Source organism: Equus przewalskii, chromosome 14 (assembly GCF_037783145.1).
Source record: "Equus przewalskii isolate Varuska chromosome 14, EquPr2, whole genome shotgun sequence".
Classification (NCBI taxonomy): domain Eukaryota; kingdom Metazoa; phylum Chordata; class Mammalia; order Perissodactyla; family Equidae; genus Equus; species Equus przewalskii.
The window spans coordinates 71125012-71149254 of record NC_091844.1 but is presented as its reverse complement, the minus strand read 5'-3'; the positions used below and the strand labels follow the sequence as shown (position 1 = coordinate 71149254).

The window sequence follows — 24243 nt, the reverse complement described above, 5'->3', positions numbered from 1 at the left end:
AGGAATGTGAACCAGGGAAACTCTGGGCTGCTGAAGCGGAGCACACGAACTTAACCACTTGGCTACAGGGCTGGCCCCAGAAGTTTTTAATTTTAATGAAGTCCAACATCCATTTTTTTCCTTTTTTACCTACTTGTATGGAAGTCACCTCTTTCTCCCATTCTCTACCAAGGGTGAAACAGTTATCTGTCCTTTTTCTCCTTGGAGGGACTTGTTTTTGAATTTAGTATACTTGGTTGCCTTGAGGTCTGATGGGCTCAAAGTTATGGTTTTATAGATTATCTGGCCTTTTCTTGTAATTAGGATGGCAGCAACATTATTTGAAGCTTTTAACATCCTAAATGGAAGCAGAACTCTAATCATTTGACTTCTTACTTCGTAAAAATTTCCCACAAACGTCACCGTAAATGTCATGTAAAACAGAAAGAAACCTTAAGATAGAATTCTGAAAGGATGACTATTTTTTAAATCTTTCTCTTTGAGCATCATAAGCCTAACTCTAGTAATTACCCAAACCAGGAATCTACTTATAACAGATTTAACTCAGATTGTGTGTGAAGATGATCATATTTAGAATATTGATTTTATAGTGAGCTAATGGCATATGGTAGGTTGCAACTGCAGTATTTATTTCACCCTCACCAATGTTCTGGGGTAACTAATGTGGTAAGGAAAATGTTCTCTTTGGATGATTGTCTGGATTATTTTCTGTGACTCATATTGCTCCAGTCTCCTGGAGGCTAATGTGTTTGGGGATGACTGGCTTCTTATCTGAGCCCTTGTACTGAATCTTAGTCTTTGCATATATCATATGCAAACCTTATATCTTAATACCTTTTAATATGTCTTCCATATTTTCCATCTCCTTAGGTAGTCTCTTTGGATATATTTTTTACTTTACTAGTTGTTTCTTCAGTAAGTTGAATATTAAAAATTTTAATTTCTTAAAACCCCCACCCACATCCATATGCGTATTCAATCCTGATAGGCTCTTATTGCTTTCTTATTTTGGTGATTGGATCCTTTCTTTCTTTAAACATTTTATACATTGCTACACTACATTCTATATCTGTTAGTTCAAAATTCTGTATTCCTTGGGGAACCTAAATCTATTGTTTTTCCCTGCTGACTCTCAATTATAATGGTTTGCTTTCTCATATGCTTAGTGAATTTTGTGAGTTAATTACATGACTTCATCTTTGGGTGTCTTCTTGGCCTAAATTGGGGGAGGTTTCCTACATAGAAGATTTGCTTCTGTTTCTGCCTCTGCTGGTGGCTGGGATGCCATCAACCTGGGCCCACTTCAGCTTCAAAGGTCTAGGCTCAGTGTGGCAGTCTCAAGTTTAGTGTCCCCACCTTAGAGCTGGTGCAGGGCTCATTACCCTGTTAACTCTGTTTTTGGCATCTGCCCTTAGGGGTGTTCCGCCTGCCCCTGCTGCCCCCCACTATGGCCCCAGCTTCCCACACCTCTACCCTCTGCTAGGTTTATGAGTGTGTCTGATTCTTGAAGACCTCCTCCATCTCTTGTGAGACTAATGATGCCTCAAAGATATACTAGATACATTCTATCCAATGTCTAGTTGTTTGGAGTCAGTGGGTTCCCTCAAAGCAGTGAATTTCAAACTGGTATATATAGTGAGGGCTTGTAAAGACTTTCCAAGGTATACACAAGCATGGATAGTTTTAAGGGACTCAATTTCCAGATTCTGAAGTCTATATGTACTCTTTCCAAAAATTGATCTGTCTGAGAACAAGCCTGTATTCATATCACTTATTATCCCACTTTTAAAAAGAAAGGCATACCTTTCAACCTGGGTGTAAAAAATTCAAGGTTGCCAAATAAAGGATAAATAAAAATAGTGGCTTTAGAGAGACTTTCTTTAATGATGAAACAAAGAAACTTAACCCACAGGTCTTTCTGTATTTCCCTGTCATATATAATTTATTTTACTTTAATTAATAATAAGTTGATTAATTTAAAGACTTGCTTTAGAATCAGAGTACTTGGTCTGTGTTGGGCTGCTCTGAATTTGGAATAGCTGAAGCCATATAATTTAGTGAGGCTTCTTTTAAATATAACTGTAATGTTTTGTGGGACTGCCAAAATTTTCAAAATACATTGACTGTAATCTTCAGCTAACAGTTTTATGTGATTGCTTTCAGATTTGGCATGCTTTATTCAATACGGTGATTAAAATTTTATATCAACTATTATCCTAAAATTTAAATTCCTAGTAAGGCCAACGCTCATTTTATTTTATCCTAATGAAGTTGATATTTAAAAAATCTCCTGTTAACAGGAAACAAACATTTAAATTTACAATGAAAAATTCTAGGTGTCAATTTTAAAATGTGCAAGGGGTGATGTGGCTTTTCAAAATTCTTTTAGGGAGTATATAAACAAAACGAAGGTCACTGCCTTGGAGCTCCTAGTCAGCCATTATTGCATATATTATATTTTTTGTTCATATATATACACACACACACATATATCACATCTATCTATCTATCTATCTATCTATCTATCTATCTATCTATCTTTATAGGTACTGTAAATTCCTTGAGGATAGTAATTGGGTGGCACAAAGTCAGTGTTTGTTTTATGAACTAATAAAGTAATGACTAGTATGGTGAGTAGGGAGAGAGGTGGTCAGAGAATTCCCTGATATTTAAATCGAGGTCACTGGGAGGATGGGGGTGCCATTAGCAGAAGAGGGAACACGGGAGGAGCAGATTCAGAAAGACAGTTGTGATGAGTTAATTTTCGTTCATGCTGAGTTTTATATACAGTGGTCCTTCCAGGTAAAGACATATTATGGGTTATTGGAAAAGTGAGACTACAGCTCAAGAAAGAAGAGTATTTGAGGCTGGAGAAATAAAGAGTTATTCACTTTGGAAGAAAGTAAAATCATAAGAATAGATTAGATAGGCTGAGGAGAGACACTACAAAAAAGAAAATAAAAGACAGAGCCCAAAGGTTGTACTATAAAATTTAGGAGGTGGGAGAAATAAAACGAGACAGAAGAAGCAGTCAGTGATTTGCCACAGATGTCAGGAAAGGAAAGAGTAACAAGAAAGATGAGGCACTATGCAAAATGCTTTGAAGTACAGAGAACTGAGAAGCAGCCATTGGATTTGCTGACTGAGGACAGTACTGCACAGACTTTTAGTTGGCTATGAGCAAAAGGAGGGGTAGTTGAGAAGGTCTAATTGGGTAATACCCTTCTCTTCCAAACTTTTCATTATTCTTAGGTCCCCTTACTAGTTACTCTCATTCTCAAGGTTCTCCCCAGGACAGCCTTGCCTAAAAAAGTCCTGCAGACAAAAGAGCCACTGCATTAGCCCTTCTCAGATATATTAACACAGGAAGCCTTTTGTCCTCACATTAATAATGCTTTATACACTAGTCTAGATGTTTGCCATACCCATTTATTTTCTTTTACTCAAAACATATTTCAAAATCCACACTCTCTAGGAAAATCCATTCTAATTAAGTCAGGATCAGACTGATCCTTTCCATTAATTGTTGGTGTGGCCATTTGCATGCTGGGTGTACTGAGTATGTTAGTTAGGATAATACAAGGGCTCTTGGTTTCTTGAATCCACCCTAGAAAAGAATTCATTTATTGAGGATTTGTGCTGCTCACGGAGTCACTGGAAGGTCTTAAGAAACAGCTGAGTTTCAGGAACAACTCCCAAAATCACAGTGTAGAACTGGCTGGTGAGTGATGTGTTGTTTCTGCTATGATCAACAAGCTGCAGAATCAGGAAGCTGCCGCTCCAGCTGTTTGCCTCAGAACCACACCAGCTCTGCTTTAATCTATGCCAGGAAAATGGATGTTCCTCACAGGGCCAGGATGACCCTTTCAGTCAGCTCTTGAGTGGGGCAAGACTGGAGGGATCCAAGGCACCTATCTGCCACCTTATGGCAAGGGAGACTGGGGAATGGAGGCTTTGGGTTCTCTCTTGGGAGAAGCATGTTACATTTACACAATCTCTAAGGCTTCTTTTTACATTAGAGTATAAGCTCCCAGAGGATAGGGAGTACTTTAAACTTTGCCTAGCTAATTCTAGGTTCTCAGTAAATATAAACCAATCTCCATTGTGGTTCAGCAACTTTTAAACACCTAAGAATGCACAGCAGTTTGAAATGGTATTTTGGACAATATACATAGCAGTCAATGTATAACAATAATTTCTGTATAAATATAAGCTAGTATTATTTTCTAAACATCCTCACACATGTTATCTTGTTAAAGGTTAAAAGTGAAAGTGAATTTTAATGATTGTAGTTGTGATTTGAAACCCTCGGCAAGACCCCCTCATCTTTTGGAATCTCAGGAAGAAGAAAAAGCAGTTATTTACAAGTAAGCCTGCTATTCCACAGCTTTGCTCTTCTTTCATTTAAGATGCTTGGCTGTTTTTCCACCCATACCATTCTTTTAAGTTGCTAAAGTCACTGCTGAGGCATACACCAGACTCTTTTGGCATGACCTCAGGCGTCTCCCACCACTGTGTCTGGGTAAGGTGGCAACTTTCTTCAGCTTTTTCTGATTTTAAAGAACAAATAGCTAACACATTCAGAAATAACAAGCACAGACATAGACAAAACTGTTAACTCATATTAAATTTAAGATTAGGAGATTTTTAGTTGAATTGGAGCAGTAAAAATAGAATTTTGGACCAGTTTTGGTGGGTAGTAGCTGTTACAATATTGTACCCAGAATGAAAAGATGTTATAAGCAAAGAAGTGGTACATACTGCTGTGCATGCAACATGGGGAATCATCCCAATTAAGTAGTTATGGAATTAAAAGTAAGAGATTTCTCTATATAGTTAGATAACTTGTTAATTATCTGTTAAAAGTAATGAGATTACTCAGACATTGCTGAAGGGATAAAACGATGCAGCAACTTTGGAAAACAGTTTAGCAGTGTCTCAGAATGTTAAACATTCAGTTACCATGTGATCTAGCAGTTCAACTCCTAGGTTTCTACCCAGGAGAAATGGGAACATATATCTACATGAAGACTTGTACATAGAGTGAGTGTTCATGGTAGCATTATTCACAATAGCCAAAAAGTAGAAACAACCCAAAGGTTCATCAACTGGTGAATGGATAAACAAAATGTGGTACGTCTATACATAGAATATTATTTGGCAATTAAAAGGAAAAGAAGTACTGATACATGCTACAGCATGGATGAACTTCAAAACTATTATACTCAGTGAAAGGACAATCACACATTTGACTCTATTTATATTTACAGTCATGCGTTGCTTAACAACAGGGATACGTTCTGAGAAATGCATCATTAGGTGATTTTGTCATTGTGTGAACACTGTAGAGTGTACTTACACAAACCTAGCCTACTACACACCTAGGCTGTATGGTACTAATCTTATGGGACCACTGTTGTATATGTGGTCCATCATTGACTTAAACATTATTATGCAGTACACGACTATATATGAAATGTCCAGAAAAGGCAAATCTATAGAGATAGGATGTAGATTATTGGTTGCCTAGGGGTGGGGTTGGGAATGGAGACTGATTATAAATGAGCATGAGGTTTTTGGATGGACAGAAATGTTCTAAAATTAGATCATGGTGATGTTTGCACAACTCTGTAAATATACTAAAAATCATTGATTCATACACTTAAAATGGGTAAATTTTATGGTGTGTAAATTACACCTCAGTAAAGCTATTGATAATAATTAAAAAGAACCTAGCAAGGCAGAAGATAAATGAGGTTATACATATGATGTTGTTTAGGAGGTTGGCCTACAATTCTCTGTTCCTACAAAGCCTCAGAGTAAGCTGCAGTAGTTTCCATTTCCTTTTACTGAATAAGCTCAAAATTTGATGAGTAAATATAGTATGGCTGAAGCTGAAGGGTTTTTAGAGATGCTTGATGCTGGCTGGCATGGCCAGCAGAGAGAAGGACTAATTACCTCATGAGGATCTTAGTGATTTAAAGTAGAAACAGATGACTGTGAGAGATGGCGCTGGCCATTGTGGACTTCTCAGTGTCTTTGAGGTGTGGTTTAACAATTGGCTGCTTCTTGAATGGGAGCTGAAATTGAGAGATAATAGGAAGCACTGAAACTAAGCCTTAGTTAGTTGGTATCAGAAAGACCTTAAAAGATGGAATGATTCAGAACCACTCTTATATATGAGGTTCCAAAAGAATAAGTTCCTCTACAATCGCTAACTGCCATGGTCTCATACAGACTTGTTTGAGTCAGGTTTTAGGACAAACATCCTAATCCTATTTAATTTCTATATTTGGTATAAAAGGAGGGGTTTTGTCCTCAAATACTTCTTCTAGCAGAGCATGACCCAGATGTGAAGGAAAACATTGCATTGTTGGAGTACCTAGGAGCTTATATTTTAGACTAGAGGCTTAGTTTATGAGCTCCCCCTGGAAGAAGGAGGAAGAAAATTCTGTTCTCTTCCATGAATTAGGGAGGCATCCCAATTATGGCACCAGGGGTGGAGAAGGCATATTTGTCTTTGGGGTTGGCTCTGTCTCCAATCTCGCCATGTTTCTGAATTCAGATAGAGTGAGGAGAGGCTGAGGCAGGAGCCTTAGGTGGGGACCCTGCCTTCAGATGAGTCACTCAGCTATGCCAAGGAGAACTTGGCTTCAGGAGGATCAGCTGAGCTGAGGAACTCTTTCTGTTCTTGTAAGCCCCTCCTCCCTGTATCAGACGTAACTCTTCTCTTCTGTCGCATTCAAAAGGTTTTAGCAACCAAGGAGTACCCACCCTGATCCTTGATGGTAAAAGAGGACACAAAGAAGCCTGCTTCTGAGGAAGCCATCTGCCAGCAGGAATCCCTCAGGGTGAGGACCGAAGAAGGTACTCAAGAATTAGGTTCTGTGTCTAAGAAAAGCATCTGCAATCAACTTCATTTTTGAGTTTAGTGTCTGTATGACAATACCATGTATTGACAGTCACTGTGAATGTATTTTCCCCAGAAGTTAAGAAATATTACCTTTATGATCCAATAAAAATAATAGCTACCTGAGTGCCCATCTCTCTCTTTTTAAAAAATTTAATTAACTTATTTTTGTTGCAGTAACATTGGATTATAACATTTATATAACTTTCAGGTGTACATCGTAATATATTTCGAATTCTGTGTAGATTACATCTGAGTGCCCATCTCAATTCACTTGGTCTTTCCCTAAATTAAAGTGTCTTCCCTGTGGTCAGCCACCCTTCAAATCAACACCTACATATTCTCCCCAGGTTTTCCAACAGTCTAGAAAATTTAAAAATTCATTTTGAGTATGCTTACCCATGGGCTGACTCTGATCCCGCATGTCACCCTCTGGCTCCTGTTGGTGGGACTCCTCGTCACAGGAAGACGTGGTAGCACCTAGACACAGCAGGACGTCGTTTTGTTGTCCTCAGGCAAACGGGGTGCTAAAAATCATTCCTCTCTTCTAGCTGTCGCCCTAGCTCATACAGATAAAGGGAAATTCTCTTTAGTATTAACTTACATGACCTCAATTTATTAAAAAAAATGGAAGCAGGGCGGCTTGGGGTCAGGCGGTTGAAGGCCCACGTGCGCGGGCGGAGGGAGCCCGGGCGGCGTCGGGCCCTCCTCCTTGACTCCCGCCTCAGCGGCCGGGGGAGAGTAGGGGGCTCCAGGGCAGGGGGCTCGGGTGGAAACGCAGCGCCTTGATGGGTCTTTAAAAGGACGCGCCCTTTCCCCTCCGGGAATGTTCGGCCCGCCGCGGACCCCTGCTGCCCAGCCGCGCCGGGAGCCGGCGGTGGGCGGAGGCGGCCCGGGAGCCCGCCGGAGTCGGGGGCGTGGCCCTCGCGGCGCGGGGGGTGGCCGAGGCCGGGTGGCCGAGGCCCGGCGCCCGACGGCGGACCCCGCGAGTTACTGACGAGGCCCTCCCGGGAGCGCGGCGGGAGGACCGCACCCCCTTTTAAACTGAGCCCCGGGCGCCGAGGGGTGCTGTTGGTTGGCTGTACTCAGCGACACTCCCCGGGGCGGAGCAGGGGTTCACACCGCTCTCCGAGCCCAACCCGGCCGCTCCACCGCAACGCCCTCCTTGGTGTCCTCGGCTGACCCTCCTCTCGGGGTTGGGTCCCCATGGCCGCCGCGAAAACGGCGCGCTGTGATGCACATTTCAGGCCAGAAAAACTGAAAGAATGGCCGGAGCCTGAGTCAGTTTCTTTAATGGAGGTAAAATAATGTGGCGATTCGGGGCGTTGTTCTGTTGGTGGGACATAAATCTCTTGAGATTAGGAACTGTCTTGACTTAGTCACAGTTGTGTTCCCCAGAACTAGACCAGCGCCTGCCATAGACGAGGCGCTCCCAAGAGTCCGTTGCACGGGAATGGCCGGGGATCAGGTGTGGCCGAGTGTGGTTCGAGTGTCCGAGTGTTGCCTGTGGCCAGCCAGGGGTCCGGGGCGTGAACGCAGCCGTCCCCCGCTCCTGCTGCGGGAGAAGCCGAGGGTGGCCCACCCGTCACTTCTCCGAGCCTGCTACAGCAGTGACCTCCTCGTCGAGGAAGTTTCATTGTTTTATAGGATTCTATCATTCGCCTCACTGTAAAGAAAAGCTCTTGCGTATTTCCTTTATTTTGTCCCTTTTCTCGTGGTGCCAGTGAGAGTAGCGAGACGCTTAATATTTGTGTGTGTGCGTTTGTGTGCACAAAAGCTGTGGATTTCAAAAGTGCTGCTAGAAATCATTAACGTCTTTCTCTGTTTTCTGGCAAAATCACAAAAAAGGAGCCATTGAAGACAAAAATCTGTTTATTTCCTTAAAGAAAAAAAGGTTTGAAAATCTGACACATGACCAATAAGTATATATAACATTTGCTAGTAATGTTAATAGGATGTCTAAAAACAGTGATTTCCGAAGATACTTGTCAAAGTGTATGTTTGTACTTCTCCAAATAAATTGATTGATTCTAAATTTGTATTGTAGTTTCAGGGGAAAACGTTTGTTTTTACATGCCTTTTTATTTGCCGTTTTAAAATAAGTGTAAGAAGGCTTTTAAACAAATTCTGTTTATATTATCAAGAGAGTTTTATTTTGAAGAAGAACCAAGTAGCTGTCTGAATATCATCTTTTATTTCATGGGAAGCTGTTAAGTATATGGGTAAAAATACAACTGTTTTTTTGAGATTTCTCTTATTCACAGATTTGGTATTTGAGTTTGGGGTTTAGTTTGTTTTGATGCACTCACTGTGGCAGAACCCAAAAAAGAGCCAGAGGTTGAATAGCATAATTTTAAGAACCTGTATCCTTTTACACTAGATAATCTTTTTAGGTAAGAGTGTTTCTCTTCCAGATAACTTGGTTTTTATGGCCTTTCCATTTGTTCTTACTTAGTCCTGTAAGAGTAAAAGTTAGAAAATGAGTTCATAGTGATCCAAAAGAAATTTAGTGCATCAGATTTACTCAAACTGCTTATGGAAATAGCAAGTCCCTGGATGCAGGACGATCTTCGTCCTCGGCCACGAGCGGCTGCTGACTGGCTCTGTGACTCTGGCCCAGTTGAACTGCACTGAACTTTGTGTAGTTTTGACTTACAAAGAGACCTGGCAGAAGTTAGGAGGCTTAAAGGGAACCTTTAAAACAAGCGAATGCCTGAAAAGAGGATTCGTTTTATAGAGGATCCCTTTAATTAGGAAGCTTTCTTCGTACTTTAAAAATATGATTTAATGGTATGATGTAAGGGATTTGTTTCAAAATAATTTGGGTGGAGGGTAGTACGTAGGGATTTAGATGAAATAGGATTGACTCTGAGTTGGTAATTGTTGAACCTGGGTGATGGATTCACAGAGAATTGTATTTGAAAATTTCCATAATAAAAAGTTACAAAATATGCTTTGAGGTACAGACATTAGTTTTACACTAAACTATTGGTAAAGAAGGCTGAATTTTGTCATTCTGGTTTGTTTTTTCAGAATTTACCTCCTAATATTCAATTCTGTAATTTTAGGCATTAGCTAGAGAAGACATTGATGAAGCTGTACATGCAATATTATTTAGAGAAAATTATGTTGTGAAGGTAAGAGTTGGCTACAGACTGTGGATTCTAAGTGTGTTCTGGGTGAGCGAGAGTGAGGCAGAGCAACGTGGCCAAGAGGACGTTATCATTGTCACAGAGATTCGTTTTGCTGAGAGAATGAGCGTCCTCTGATTCCCTAGTTGATGCTGCGTAGATCTGAGATTGGGCCACCTCCTTATAGGATCAGGAAGAGGTCAGGATTCCCAGATCTGTCTTCAAGGGATCTGAGAGATTGTTCTAACTGCTCCCCTTCTTTGTCCTGGTACTGAATAGAAATTCTTCCCAACTAAAACTTACTCTTTCTATATGTTCCCACATTGCAGAGGGGATATAGAAACCTACCGGAAATGCATTAGTAATTTAAGGATCATAACCAAGCAGTGCTAATAGTCACTGTGGAATTAATAAACCTAAAGGGGTTTTAATTTCAATGAGAGGGATTGAAATTTGGTGTTGTAATAAGACTTTAACATTTGTATTGTGATTTATAATTTATAAAGGAAGTTTACATAATTCTCATTTGAGTGTCAAAAGAGGTAGATGAGATTTCCCTCCTGGGAATTGATTGATTCAGAGACAGCAGTGCCGAAGCAAGTCTAGTGTGCTTTCTCCTCTACCAGTTTTGTCACAGACTTTACTGAAGGCTAGAGATAGGGGATGGGTGACCAGGAACGCTCAGAAATCCTGAGAATCGGGGGTTTCATCAGTCAGGTGGGGTTCCATTGCGGTTTAATCTGAAGGCACAGTGGAGAACTTTTCTTGGTTCTTCCTGCTCTGTGCTCTCAGGTTCTCTTTCTGAGCTTTGTTCTGTTTTTCAGTTATCATATGCTAGGACTTTGCAACCCCAATGTGTTGAGAGCTTAGGAGTGGGAGCAACTGTTTTTCCCTTGTCTTCAAATGAATGACAATAAGTGGAAAATTAATAATTTGTTTTTCTTGTTTGTATCACTTCATTAGAAATTGGATATGTATTTTCACCATCTGGATATTTTTAAGGAAAGAAGAAAGGAGATGTTACATAAAAAATGGATTCAAAATGTTGCAGAGCCTCTTCAGCAGAGAATTATGGAAAAAGTAATTTCATACAGAGGGTTGGAAAAAACGAAGCAAGAGAATTTTGAATATTTTTTAAAGCACGCAAATAAAACGGTACTAAGAATACTTTTTAAAATAAAGTATAATTTAAAGAGTTGGACCAACATTTTCATTGGTTATGCAGACAGTCCCAAGCTTATTTTTGTATTTAAGATGAATTCCTGGAACTGTAATACAGAACTGTAATTACAGAAGTGTAATAGTGCATTTTTAAACCTGGAGTTTTGAGTGGAGGGAATACAGGTGTTGATTTGGAACTAGATTTATCAGGAATGCTTTTAGGTGAATGTTAAGAGAGTAACAGTGGCTTAAACCATATGGACATTTATTGTTTACTTAATAAGAAATTGAGGGGTAGATGGTCTCACTGGGGGTTCTGGCAGCATAACAAGGTTGTTAATCACCCAGGTCTTTTCCTATTGTTCTATTCTGCTATCCTTAATATTTTCACTTTATCCCCATCACCCTTAGATTTGTAAGCATATTTGGTTGCTTACAGCTTCAGATGTTAGGTTCAAGGCAGGAAGAAGGGTAAAGAATCGTGCCAGGGCATCCTTTTCTTAACACTGGATCCTTTGATCAGGAAGCAAAAAGTTCCCCAGAAGCTCCTAGCAGTTTTCCCCTTAGGTCTCATCGGCCATAGTGGGTCACATCGCAAATCCTAGTAAGAAGCAGGGCCAGGAAAGAGAGTGTGTGGCTTTACGACCTCTGTAGTGGGAAGCAGGCAAGGGAGAAGGGGGTCCCATGGCTGTCGAGTTAGCCAGCCATTAGGTATAGGGACCACGAGTGCCTGCTCTCTGCTCTGCAGTTTGGTGTTACAAAACAACAACAAAATTTTGGCTGCTGCTTTTGAAGGTTTTTCTATTTTAACTTTGAAGTCAGAACCCTCTTTTGAAATTTAGGCCCTTCTAAATTTCCAGGTATTTACTAGAGATCTAGAGGAGTTTGACTGGAATGTTAGAGCATTTAAGTATATTTACTAATTTCTGGATATCTACATTTCTGGATATCAGGTTTCTGAATATATACATTAAATACTTCTTCCTAAATGCCCTAGAGACAGAGCTCAAGGTCAGATCCAGGTCTCTCTGAAACTAAAGTGAAAAGTCTTATAGTTGTGCCCAGAAATGTGATCACACATGTATTGGATGGGGAAACCATGCCTTAGAAAAGCCATGTGTTGAAGTCCAAGTGATTTTAAATGACAGTAAATTCACTGTGATCAACCACGCGAGCTGGCTTCCAAGGAAACATTGGAGCTCTTAGGCTGTGTTGAGAGTGGAAAGCATCAAAGTCCCCCTGTCCGTCCTGTCACCGTCTCGTCACTCCTGTTCACGCTGTAAGGGGACGGTCAGCAGCTGTAGAACCTTTAGAACAGGATGGAGACTTGCCAACACTTCACAGGAGGAAGAGTGGAAAGAAATATGGGGCATTTAGTCTGAGGAAGAGATGACATGAGACGGAATGAAACCTTTAAACATTTAGAAGGCCGACGTGGGTGATGGGAAGATGTATTTTGTGTTGCTTCAGGGGAGAGAACTAGTATCTGCATGTGGCAGATTTCAACTCAGTCTAAGGACAACTTCCTAGTTGTTAGAATGCCCAAGAGAGAACCTGCCTGGTGGAGCAGAAGGTTCTCAAACTGAGGCTGGTTGATGACTTCAGACTACAGCTGATGATTTCTTCTCCCAGAAGGTGGTGAACTCTCACCGCAGTCTAAATTACTTCTGAGGTTTTTTCTAACCCTTTGAATCTATGATTTTATATAAAAATGGAATAAAATATTTGGCTTTTTTGAATCTTGCAAAACGCATTTGTATGTAGTAATTTGCTTTTAGGTGTACTTTTTTTTTTACCCCAAAGGAAATGATTGGAGACCTGTGTGATCCTGAGGTATACAATCCTTTTTATATGATGAAAAAGGACCCAAATTATGGAAAGGTAAGTAAGTTTCTTACTTTTATTTATTTATTCTTAGAAACTTTGGGGATGGGGAGAACCTAGTAATTTTAGAAGTCTCGTAGTTACTTTATATTCATAAAAATAAATCTGCCAAAGCCTTTCTCTTGAGTTTTAGAATAGGAACCCAAAGTAATTTTGACTGCTAGGGAATTTACATTGTGAACAAGGGGTGTGTGTGATAATTCGTTCGTTTGTTCATTCATTCATCCACTCACATTCAGCAAACTGGAAGCCCAGAAAGGAGAGGAAGATATGTGGACAGCGAGTGAAGGGGCCTGTGACAAGTGTGTCACAGAATCAGTGCAGGGAGCGGTGGGTCCAGAGGCAGAGCTCCTCTGCGGGAGGTGAAAGGAGGGATGGCGGGAAAGCTGCCCAGAGAGCTGAGTTTATAATGAGTCTTAACATTTTAAACCTGGCAATATGTGAGTTAAAATTTTGAGAAGGGGGTTTCAGTTTTTTATTCCTATGTAGAAGTAGCCATCTGATATTGCTATTCACTTAAAAAAAATGTGTGTGGCTCTGAAGAGACAAGTGGTTTATGTTGCTTCTCCCAGAAAACCAAGGCAGATCATTGTTATGAAGACAAGAAGGTTCTTTGGCTCTGGGAGACTCACCGAGCAGGGTGTTGGGCACTCACGGTGCTGCCTCGCTTTTTCAGTAACTGTTTACCTCGTGTGTACTTCCGGGCCCAGCATTGGGTCAAGTGTGTGGGAGAAGTAAAGAAGGGCAAAACATCTCTGTCTAAAGCCTGTAATGAGAAGCGGGGAGGGGAAAACCGCCTTTATCCACAAGCTGTGCACCCCGGCCCCTTGACGCTCCCCCATACTGAGGTTCACCTGCTCTCCTGTTCTCACAGGCCCTTAAAGACTGGCTGTCAGCTCCCCCAGGAGACGCTCTTCCTCCCAGGCTTCTTGGGAGTGCTGCCTCGTGCTCCTAAAGCCTCCTGAGCTGATGCCTCTCAGCATCAATGACTAGATTGTCATTGTGTGTGACTTGTCTGTTCTAGACTGAGAGATCCCTGAGGACAGGACCTCGCCATGATGCAGCATGCAGTAGCATCAGCAAATATTTATTGACTGATGCAGTGATGCAGTGGAACTCTGAATAGAAGTATGTCTCTTCTATTTGGGCAGCCCTCCCTCCCTTCAGCCACTTAAGGCTCAGTGAACTGTCCTAATGTGGGGCAGGAGACGTTTACCCTTCCCCTGCGCTATGGGTTGATGTTACTCACGGATCTTTATTCTCAGCTGCTTTGGTGTACAGCAAAGGCAGACCTGAATGCTTCGGACAGATTTGAAAGCCTAATACAAACTGCGCTTGGACCCTCAAAGAGTCAACTTTCTTGTAGGTTACAGTCCCACCGTTTTATGATCCTCTGTTTAGAAGACAGCAAGAGATGGATGAAGAGAAGAGAGCTATTTTTCAATACAAGACAGGTAGGTACCTTGTGATCGCTGGGCTTTATGTTTAGAGACTTCTAATTGTAAAATGATTTCCTACCACAAGAGTGGCTGGGGTTGACTGTAAGAGTGTTGATTCAGATTTTTTATCTTCCTCTAGGAAAACGATATACCTTAAAAGAATTTAAAGAACTAGAGAAGGCCAGGCTGTATGCCAAATTGCCACAGTTCACTTTCACTCTGCACAGTGTGATTCCAAAAGAACGGCACAAAGCCTCTGCGAGACCTGCGAGAGGGAGGGCCCGTGGGGGATGCAGGTAAAGGTGGACCGACTGACTGAGCGACCTTCTTACTGTCTCCGTAGCTTTGCCTTTTACAGAATGTCATATAGTTGGAATCACACAGTATATTGCCTTTCCCAGATTTTACTTTCATTCTTAAAGGATGTTTTACAGGATTAAGAGTGTTAGGTTGGCAGTTACTTTCTTTCAGTGTATATCTGACTGTCTTTTACTTTTTTAGTTGAGAAGTCAGCTGCCAGTCTTAGTGTTATTCCTTTGAAGATAATTATCTTTTAATCTGGATGCTTTTAAGATTTTCTTATTGTCTTTGATTGTTTGTAGTTTTACATGATGTTTCTAGATGTGGATTTCTTTTTATTTATCCTACTTGGAAGTCATGGGTCTTGTGTCTGTAAAGTGATGTCTTTAATCAGTTCTGGGAAGTTCTCAGTCATTTTCTTTTCTTTTTTTTAAGATTTTATTTTTTTCCTTTTTCTCCCCAAAGCCCCCCAGTACATAGTTGTATATTCTTAGTTGTGGGTCCTTCCACTTGTGGCATGTGGACGCCGCCTCAGTGTGGCGCGATGAGTGGTACCATGTCCGTGCCCAGGATTCGAACCTACGAAACACTGGGCCGCCTGCAGCGGAGCGCATGAACTTAACCACTTGGCCACTGGGCCGGCCCCAGTCATTTTCTTTTTGATTGTTACCTCTGCCATATTCTCTCTCTCCTCTCTTTCTGGTACTCCAGTTAAACATATTTTAGATTTTCTCACTGTATCCTCACTGTGTCTGACCTTTTCTTGTGTATTTTCCATCCTTTTTGTCTCTCCATATTTTTTTTTCTTTTTTGAGAAAGATTAGCCCTAAGCTAACATCTGCTGCCAATCCTCCTCTTTTTGCTGAGGAAGACTGGCCCTGAGCCAACATCCATGCCTATCTTTCTCCATCTCATATGTGGGACGCCTACCACAGCATGGCTTGCCAAGCGGTGCCACGTCTGCACCTGGGATCCGAACCGGTGAACCCCGGGTGGCATAAGCAGAACGTGTGAACTTAACTGCTGTGCCATCAAGCTAGCCTCCTGTCTCTCCATATTTGATTCTAGATATTTTACTAATAATCTCTTCAGTTGTGTCTAGTAATCTGTTGTTAAGCCCACTCATTGAGTTCTTATTTTCAATTTTTTTTTTTTTTGAGGAGGAGGATTAGCCCTGAGCTAACATCTGCTGCCAATCCTCTTTTTGCTGAGGAAGACTGGCCCTGAGCTAACATCCATTTCCATCTTCCTCCACTTTATATGTGGGACGCCTACCACAGCATAGCTTGCCAAGCGTTGCCACATCCGCACCCGGGATCCGAACCAGCAAACCCTGGGCCCCTGAAACAGAATGTGCACGCTTAACCGCTGTGCCACCAGGCCAGCCCATCAATTGTTTTATTTTTATAGTTCTGGCATTTTATTTGCTTCTTTTTCAGATAGGTTTTGGGGAAGGCTGTCTCTACTCAGGGCCTGGAGGGTCTCCACTCCCCACGAAGGAACCTATTCCAATGCACTGCTTGTCTTGCCCACCAAGGGGAGGGAGATGTTGAGAACGAGGTTAACTACCCACCTGCCAGAACAGCAGCCAGGCTCAGGAGGAAAATTCCAGCAAAGCTACGCTGGGAGCATGGAGGAGTCAGTCTCTATCCTGGTTCTTGACGTTGGCAAATGTGCCCAGGGGAGGAGAAAGCTGGAGATTGCCAACTCATTGAGGAAGGGCCGTCTCCTCTCTGGAACTGTTTCTGCAGCTGTCCAATGAGTTTAAAATTATAGTTTTCTTTTTTTGGTAAAGTCTCTGGTGTTTTCTTGTAGCAGGAGTGTTGGCCTGTGCAAACTTTTATATCCTATGCAAAAATAGAAGCATTGTCATGTTCTTCCTTTTTATCCCTCATCCTGAGTTTTGCTGGAAAATACAATGCTACTTTGTTTCTGTTTTCCCTAGTGATTTGGAAGTTTTATGTTCTATTTCTGGTTTTATAGTTTCTTTATCAATTTTAATAAACATTTTAATTTAAATATTAGTAATTGTATAACTCCCTATGCCCCAGCAAGACGAAGGCTTTATTTTGCTTTATTTTTTTATCTCCCCTGTCCAGCTCCTCAGCCTGTGTGGTCACAGCCCCTTAAACAGTATTCTTCCCGTTGGTCTGGTCTCCTGCAGTGGGCTCTCCCCCTGCTGCCCGAGGAGTTTTTTTGAAGTGATCAACCTTCCCCAACTGAAAACGCTTCAGCAGCCTCCCGTAACCTTTCCAGTAAAGTCCAGACTCCTTAACATAGCACATAAGGTCCCCGGGCCCCGCCACCCTTTCTGGCTTCGTCTGAAAAGTCTCCTCCCGCTAAAGGAAAGAAATATAAATAAACCACAAAAATCTCTGGGTTAAGTCAGCACGTTTACAACTCCCTGTCCTGCCAGGCTGTTTCATGCCTTTGCTCCTTCGGTTTATTGCTGGCTGTCCCAATCCAGGCGAGAGAGGGAATTATCCCATGGTGATAACTATACCTCTACACCCCTACCTGCCTGCCATTCCCACCACAGCTAGCCCCTGGAGGGCCAGGACTGCGTCTTATTTCTCTCGGTGTTCCCAGCGCTTAGCTGGAATGTAGAAGATGATGCATATAGATGCTTGTCAAAGGAATGAGTGGATGGAGAAGAAGGCTTATTTCCCTAGATGGGCCTGGGCTTCTGGGGACAGGCCTGGGGGAACCTCTGAGAGGCTTCACATGGCTATTTAATAAGAAAAGGACAAAGCAAGGTGGCTCTGTCAGTCAGAGATAGTTTGATTACAAAAAGTGGAATCCTTCTCAAAAAAAGAAAAGGGAGAGGGGCTTCAGTGTGTTAGAGAGCACCCCTCTGTCATGGAATTCGTGGTCAGTGTCTCAGTCTGTTTGGGCCATTATAACGGAATACCAGGGACTGGGAAGCTTATAAACAACAGAAATTTATTCTCACAGTTCTGGAGGCTGGGAAGTCCATGATCCAGGTGACAGCAGATTCAGTATGTTGTGAGGACCCGCTTCCTGATGCATAGACAGCGCTTCTCACTGTGTCCTTACATGGTGGCAGGGCCGAGGGAGCCCTCTGGAGTCCCTTTTATAAGGGCACTAATCCCACTCATAAGGGCTCTGCCCCTATGACCTAATCACCTTCCAAAGACCCCACCTTCTCATACTGTCACCTTGGGGGTTAGGTTTGAACATGGGAATTTCGGGGGCACACAAACCTTCAGACCACAGCAATCAGGAAGATAGCCAGGCCGCTTGAGGGACGAGGAGGAGCCCAGTCCTTTCCTCTCCGGGCCTGTGCAGCTTTCATCGTAGCTTTTCCTGCTTCCTTCCCCTTTCTCTGCACACCAGCTTTCTCTGCTGCTTATGCGTGTGCTGGAAAGCGGATGCTCTAGTCCTCTCTGACTTGCTGGTTTGAGTACCCCGAGGCTGCCGGGGAGCCCTTCTGTCCCAGTTACAGCTCTAGGGACTGAGACTCTGGACCAGGTGTCTCAGCCACAGCTGGAGAAGGTCACACGACACTGCCTACCTAAGCAGGGGTGTGGGTGGGCAGACATTGAGGGACAGCCACCCAGTGATGTCTGCTCAGTCTTTCCTTTTCATAAAGTGAGTGTTGAGTTTGCTAAATTAATTTTCAGACAATTATTGAATGGTAAAATTCTGTTTGTACTGAGTTGAGATGTTTTTTTTTTCTATTTTTCTTTGCAGTCCTGAAAAGCTTATCTGTGCAGAAAAGAAATATCTGTCTGATAAAGAGAAAAAGACCACCGACCTAAGTCAGGTTGTTTTTGAAAGGCAGTTTCATTGCTCGAAGCTCAGCCAGGGGAATAACAGGAAGGAAAAGAAGGATCTGGTGAGCAGAGACAGTGGGGGAGCAGGGCTGGGAGGGCACAATGTTTTCCACAGAATCTGAGCCGTTGGCAAACCCCTCCCTCTCAGAGGGGCTCCCAGGGCAGAGGAAGCAGCAGCCGAAGAAGGGACTGAGGAAGCGAGGCGGAAGGAGGGTTTCTTCTATGCAGAAGAAATGGTGGGGTTGCCTCTGGGCCCCGTGCGGCAGCACAGACAGGGCGCCTTCGGCAGGGGAGCCTCGACTGAAGGAACTCAGAAAACGAGCAGATTGTGAGACTCTGGACCCCACTTTCGGGGGACAGACTGTGCTGTTACAGGTTTCCTCTGCTCTTTTCCCTGAGTTTTTGCTCCTCTGCCATTTTCTACCATTTACTACTACTTATTATATCCAAACCAGACCAAAAATTGTGTTCTCCTTAGTTCAGTCACAATAGGTGGGAATCTTTTGAAATAAAATTTATACTAAAAAAATTGGGGCAAAATGATAGTTTAGATATATAAAAGGTATTTTATTTTTTAATTTTTAATTTTCCTCTCTCACCATGTGGAGATTGAATGAACAAACACCCAAAGATTTACCTTGGACTTTTTCTTTTAATTAATTTTTTATTGAGGTAACATTGGTTTATAACATTATGCACATTTCAAGTGTACATCATTATATTTTGATTTCTTTCTTTTTTTTTTTGAGGAAGATTAGCCCTGAGCTAACATCCGCTGCCAATCCTCCTCTTTTTGCTGAGGAAGACTGGCCCTGAGCTAACATCTGTGCCCATCTTCCTCCACTTTATATGTGGGATGCCTGCCACAGCATGGCATGCCACGTGGTGCCATATCCGCACCTGAGATCCGAACCGCCAAACCCTGGGCCGCTGAAGCGGAATGTGCTCACTTAACTGCTGCGCCACTGGGCTGGCCCAATATATTTCGATTTCTGTGTAGACTGCATCGTGTTCACCACCCAAAGTCTAGTTGCTATTTGTCACCTTGCATGTCCTCCTTTACCTGTTTTGCCTTCCCCCAACCTCCCTTCCACTCTGGTAAAGACCAGTCTGTTCTCTGTGTCTGTATGTTTGTTTGTTGTTGTTTTATCTTCCACATATGAGTGAAATCGTGCTGTATTTGGCTTTCTCCATCTGACTTATTTCACTTAGCATAATGCCCTCAAGATCCATTCATGTTGTCGCAAATGGCAAGATTTCATCTTTTTTTATGGCCAAGTACTATTCCACTGTGTATGTATACTGCATCTTCTTTATCCATTTATCCACTGATGACACTTGGGTTGTTTCTAAGTCTTGGCTATTGCGAATAATGCTGCAGTGAACATAGAGGGTGCATATATCTTTTCGAGATAATGTTTTCATGTTCTTTGGATAAATACCCAGAAGTGGAATAGCTGGATTATGTGGAAGTTCTATTGTTAATTTTTTGAGGAATCTCCATACTGTTTTTCATCATGGCTGCACCAGTTTACATTCCTACCAGCAGTGTATGAGGGTTCCCTTTCCTCCACATCCTCTCCAACACTTATTATTACTTGTCTTTTTAGTAATAGCCATTCTGATGGGTGTGAGGTGATAGCTCATTATGGTTTTGAATTGCATTTCTCTAATGGTTAGTGATGTTGAGTATCTTTTCATGTGCCTGTTGGCCATCTGTATATCTTTGGAGAAATGTCTGTTCAGATCCTCTGCCTGTTTTTTTTTTTTTTTTGAGGAAGATTAGCCCTGGCCTAACCACTGCCAGTCTTCCTCTTTTTGCTGAGGAAGCCTGGCCCTGAGCTAACATCTGTGCCCATCTTCCTCTACTTTATACGTGGGATGCCTATCATAGCATGGCTTTTGCCAAGCGGTGCCATGTCCGCACCCGGCGAACCCCAGGCTGCCGAGAAGCAGAACGTGTGCTCTTAAGCGCTGCGCCACTGGGCCGGCCCCTCTCCTGTTTTTTAATTGGGTTGTTTGGTTTTTCTGTTGTTGAGTTTATGAATTTTTTATATATTTTGGATATTAGCCCTTTATCAGATACATGATTTGCGAATATTTTCTCCCAGTTGTTAGGTTGTTTTTTCATTTTGTTGATGGTTTCCTTTGCTGTGCAGAAGCTTTTTAGTTTAATGTAGTGCCAGTTGTTTATTTTTTTAATTTTCGTTGACTGAGGAAACATGATATTCAAAAAGATACTGCTAAGACGTATTGAAGAGTGTACTGCCTGTTTTCTTCTAGTGGTTTTGTGGTTTCAGGCCTGACCTTCAAGTCTTTAATCCATTTTGAATTAATTTTTGGGTGTGGTGTAAGATAATGGTCTACTTTCATTCTTTGGCACGTGGCTGTCCAGTTTTCCTAGCACCATTTATTGAAGAGACTTCCTTTCTCCGTTGTATGTTTTTGGCTCCTTTGTCAAAGATGAGCTGTCCGTAGAGGTGTGGTTTATTTGTGGGCTCTCCATTCTGTTCCGTTGGTCTGTGTGTCTGTTTTGGGCTGTACCGTGCTGCTTTGACTCCTATGGCTTTGTAGTATATTTCTAAATCAGGCAGTGGGATACCTCTAGCTTTGTTCTTTTCTCTCAGGAGTGCTTTGGCTAAAGGGTATTTTAAATGCAGGAATTTTCTGTTCACAGATTTCTCATCCAGAGCTCACAGTCCAGTTGGCACGGCTTACAGCTCATGGCTTCTTTCCCCTTCCATCGTCTCTCCCACGCCCTGTATGCTAAAGCCTGAGGGTAGGACGCTTCCGGGGAAGGCTTCCGGCACTGGGTATATAACCGGTCTGTGACCTGTCTTGACTGCATCTCTCCCTTCACCAAGCAGCCGGGCCCCTCACCTTCCACTGCACAAAGGATGAGAGACTGTTTCTTCTCTCTAGCTTGAAAACCTTGTTAGATATTTTGTGACCCAACTTCTACTGAATGCCATTGTTCTCCCCAGAGACACAGATTCTCCTTATGTGGGAAGGTAAGTCTTTCCTCAGCAGTTTCCTCTGAGCGTAATTGTCCTGAGAGCACAGGAGCGGCTCCCTCCGATCTGAACGGGCACTCGTCAGCTCTGCCCTTAGGGGAGGGTGGCCGAACTGCTGTTACCAGGAGATCCAAAAAGTGGAGAGTGGTTTACACACAAGAGAAGTTTATTTTTCGCTCATGTCCCAGAACTGGGTGGGTCAGCAGGTCAGCAGGCTGTCCCTCTTCCATGCGGTCTTTGAGACCCAGGCTGATGGAAGCTTTGTCATGCTCAGCACCTAGCCTGCAAGGTTGTCCTGGGGAACTCATTCCTGTCAGCCTGAAAAGGAAAGAGATCATGGAAGAGTTCTGCCCTGGGAGAGGAGGTGGGCCGGCCTCATACATTCCATCAGTATGGCCATTCCTGCAGCCGACCCTAACTGCAGGGTGTGGGGTGCTGGGAAAAGTGGTCCCTGCCTGGTCTGAGCACAGTGGCAGGGAGAGCAAGCATTTTGTGGACAGCTCGTCATCTCCGCTGGACAGTGAAAAGGTTGGTACTGTGTGGAGTCCAGAGACACAGGAAGCCTGGTCTGAGTTGCAGAAACCAGGTAGAGTGAGGGAGGTGAGGAGAGGGCCGCTTGAGAAGCCACCTAGAAGGTCTCAGCTCGCACAGGAGGGCTGAGTCTTGCCTGGGATCCACCGGGGCCTTTCTCCCTGTCCCTGGAGGGCCCTCTTCCCCACCCTACACTCAGTTCTTCCCTTCTGTCATAGGTTTTAGGAACCAGAAGGAACAGACCCCAATCCTGGGCAGCTGGAGAAGGCCGGCACAGAAGGGGGCCCCAGCCTATGGAGAGAAGAGTGATGACAGCAGAGGTCCTGGCGCAGCACCTGGCTGCCCTGCAGCTGGGGCTCCAGCGGGACAGCCGGAACTGCATCAGCTGTGAGGAGGCGTCTGTAATAAAGCTTCGCTGAACCTGAGTTTGCAGTGTCTATACAACAGTTAAAATACTCCCAACATGTTTTCTCTCTCCAGAAGTGGAAAGATATTGCAAGAAATATCCAGATAATAATAGTTGCTGTTTATCGAGCACCTGCTGTGAACCAGGAACTGCGTGAGGTATCTTATATTCATTTAAAGGTTTTTCACAGCAAGATAGTATTTCTCTCAAAACATGAAGCTCAGAGAGGTTCAGTGGCTTGCTCAAGGTCAATTGCATGGCTTGAAAGTGCAGTGTTCTGTTCCAAGTCCAGTCCCTCTGGTCCCAAAGCACACGTTCATTCTCTCTGCTCACCTCCACCCAGACTTGGTGATGTCAGTCACGCTGCTCAGAATTTGGGTCCTCTTTCTGAGACCGGACTTAGCCCGCTCACCTGCCTCGGCACCCTCACCCTGACGAGCGCCGAAGGGGCTCGCTGGGCCTTCCTCACGGCTGCTCAGTCCTTCCCTGTGGATGTGTGAGTATTCTCAGGGTGCATCCTCCTCTCCCCTCCCCATGCCCTTCAGAAAATCAGGAGAGAACTTGATTTCTTAAGGGCAGAGCTGCGTTCCTAGGGCAGAGGGGGTGACTGAAGTTGCTGGGGGTGCTGACATTGAGTTTCCTCTATAGTTTTGTAGAAGTCTGACTCACATCCCCCAGGCTCCTCTGTCCTAACTCTGAAAAGAGTCTGATGTATCTAGACGTAGAGAAATGGCACGAGCCACAGTTCATCCCAGCGAGAGGTCAAGTCCCCACTGTCCTGGGGAAAGGGTTATTCTGTAGCTATGGTCACAAATAACCCCAGAGCTGGCTTTAGACCTGCCTGACGCATCAGTAACAGCCTGTTGCTTTGGAAGTCAGCCAGTCAGAGGCAGCGTTGTTGGACATCACCCTACATCCGCCTCCATAACCAACACAAAATTCGTTTCCCAAACCCTACAGAAGATCAGCAGTTTGCTTTACTCAGCAAGGCCGTGCCTGAGCAGCCAAACTTTCCCTTAATTAAGCAACAGAGTCAGTTTTGGTTTCGGATACTGAGTGGTGTCTTCCTTCAACACAGGCATACTTCTCTTATGTGTATGTTGTAACCAATCCAGGCCCAGGATCAACGCCTGAAATGATTAAGTGATGGGTTTTTAAAAATATGAATATTCTGAATTATGTTTCCCGGCTCTTCTTTGTCCAGTGATTAGAGTTCAATGGCAATGGGAGCTGTGGTGGAGGGACATTTGGATCCTTCCTGCTCCTCCAGCTCCTTGAGAGGACCTGCTCCCTGAGAAATCAGGGCTCCCGTGGCCTCAGCAATCCCTTCTAGAAGACAGATCTTTTTCCCAGTTATACTTATTAACCTAGGGTTTAGTGTATAAGACCTTATTTTTAAAACAAATTTCATACTTCAAAATCCAGAAGCCAAACAAGCCGCTCTGACAGGTGTGGCTGTGGCTCTGACAGCACTGGGCGGGGGGAGAGACAGGTGCTTCTGGAGCTGGAGGGGCTGAGGGCCTGCCGATGATGCTTAATACTTGAGCATTTCCTTTACTCCTAAGTTACCCCTGAAGTTTCTACTCAACTAGGCAAGCAGAAGGACTCAAAGGGTCTGGTCTAGCGCCCACAGAGGTCATTTAGTCTAGCCATCAAAGAAACATTAGGTA

General features: G+C 43.3%; 1 protein-coding gene across 16 annotated transcripts in view; it reads left to right on the top strand.

The window, feature by feature from the left end:
* FAM228B (family with sequence similarity 228 member B) overlaps positions 1-22592 on the top strand; it is a 94721-nt gene extending 72129 nt beyond the window's left edge. For 4 of the 16 annotated variants that reach the window (XM_070574315.1, XM_070574305.1, XM_070574311.1 and 1 more), the window contains 7 exons: positions 9979-10047; positions 11005-11196; positions 13006-13083; positions 14453-14540; positions 14665-14821; positions 18540-18684; positions 22386-22592. In XM_070574315.1, coding sequence (XP_070430416.1) covers positions 9979-10047; positions 11005-11196; positions 13006-13083; positions 14453-14540; positions 14665-14821; positions 18540-18684; positions 22386-22586 — 930 coding nt within the window. In that variant the 3' untranslated portion in view covers positions 22587-22592. Of the gene's footprint in view, positions 1-9978; positions 10048-11004; positions 11197-13005; positions 13084-14452; positions 14541-14664; positions 14822-18539; positions 18685-21299; positions 21634-22385 lie in introns of all 16 variants that reach the window. The other 12 variants (XR_011526663.1, XR_011526660.1, XM_070574309.1 and 9 more) reach the window with 9 other exon arrangements.
* The last annotated feature ends 1651 nt before the right edge of the window (positions 22593-24243 follow it).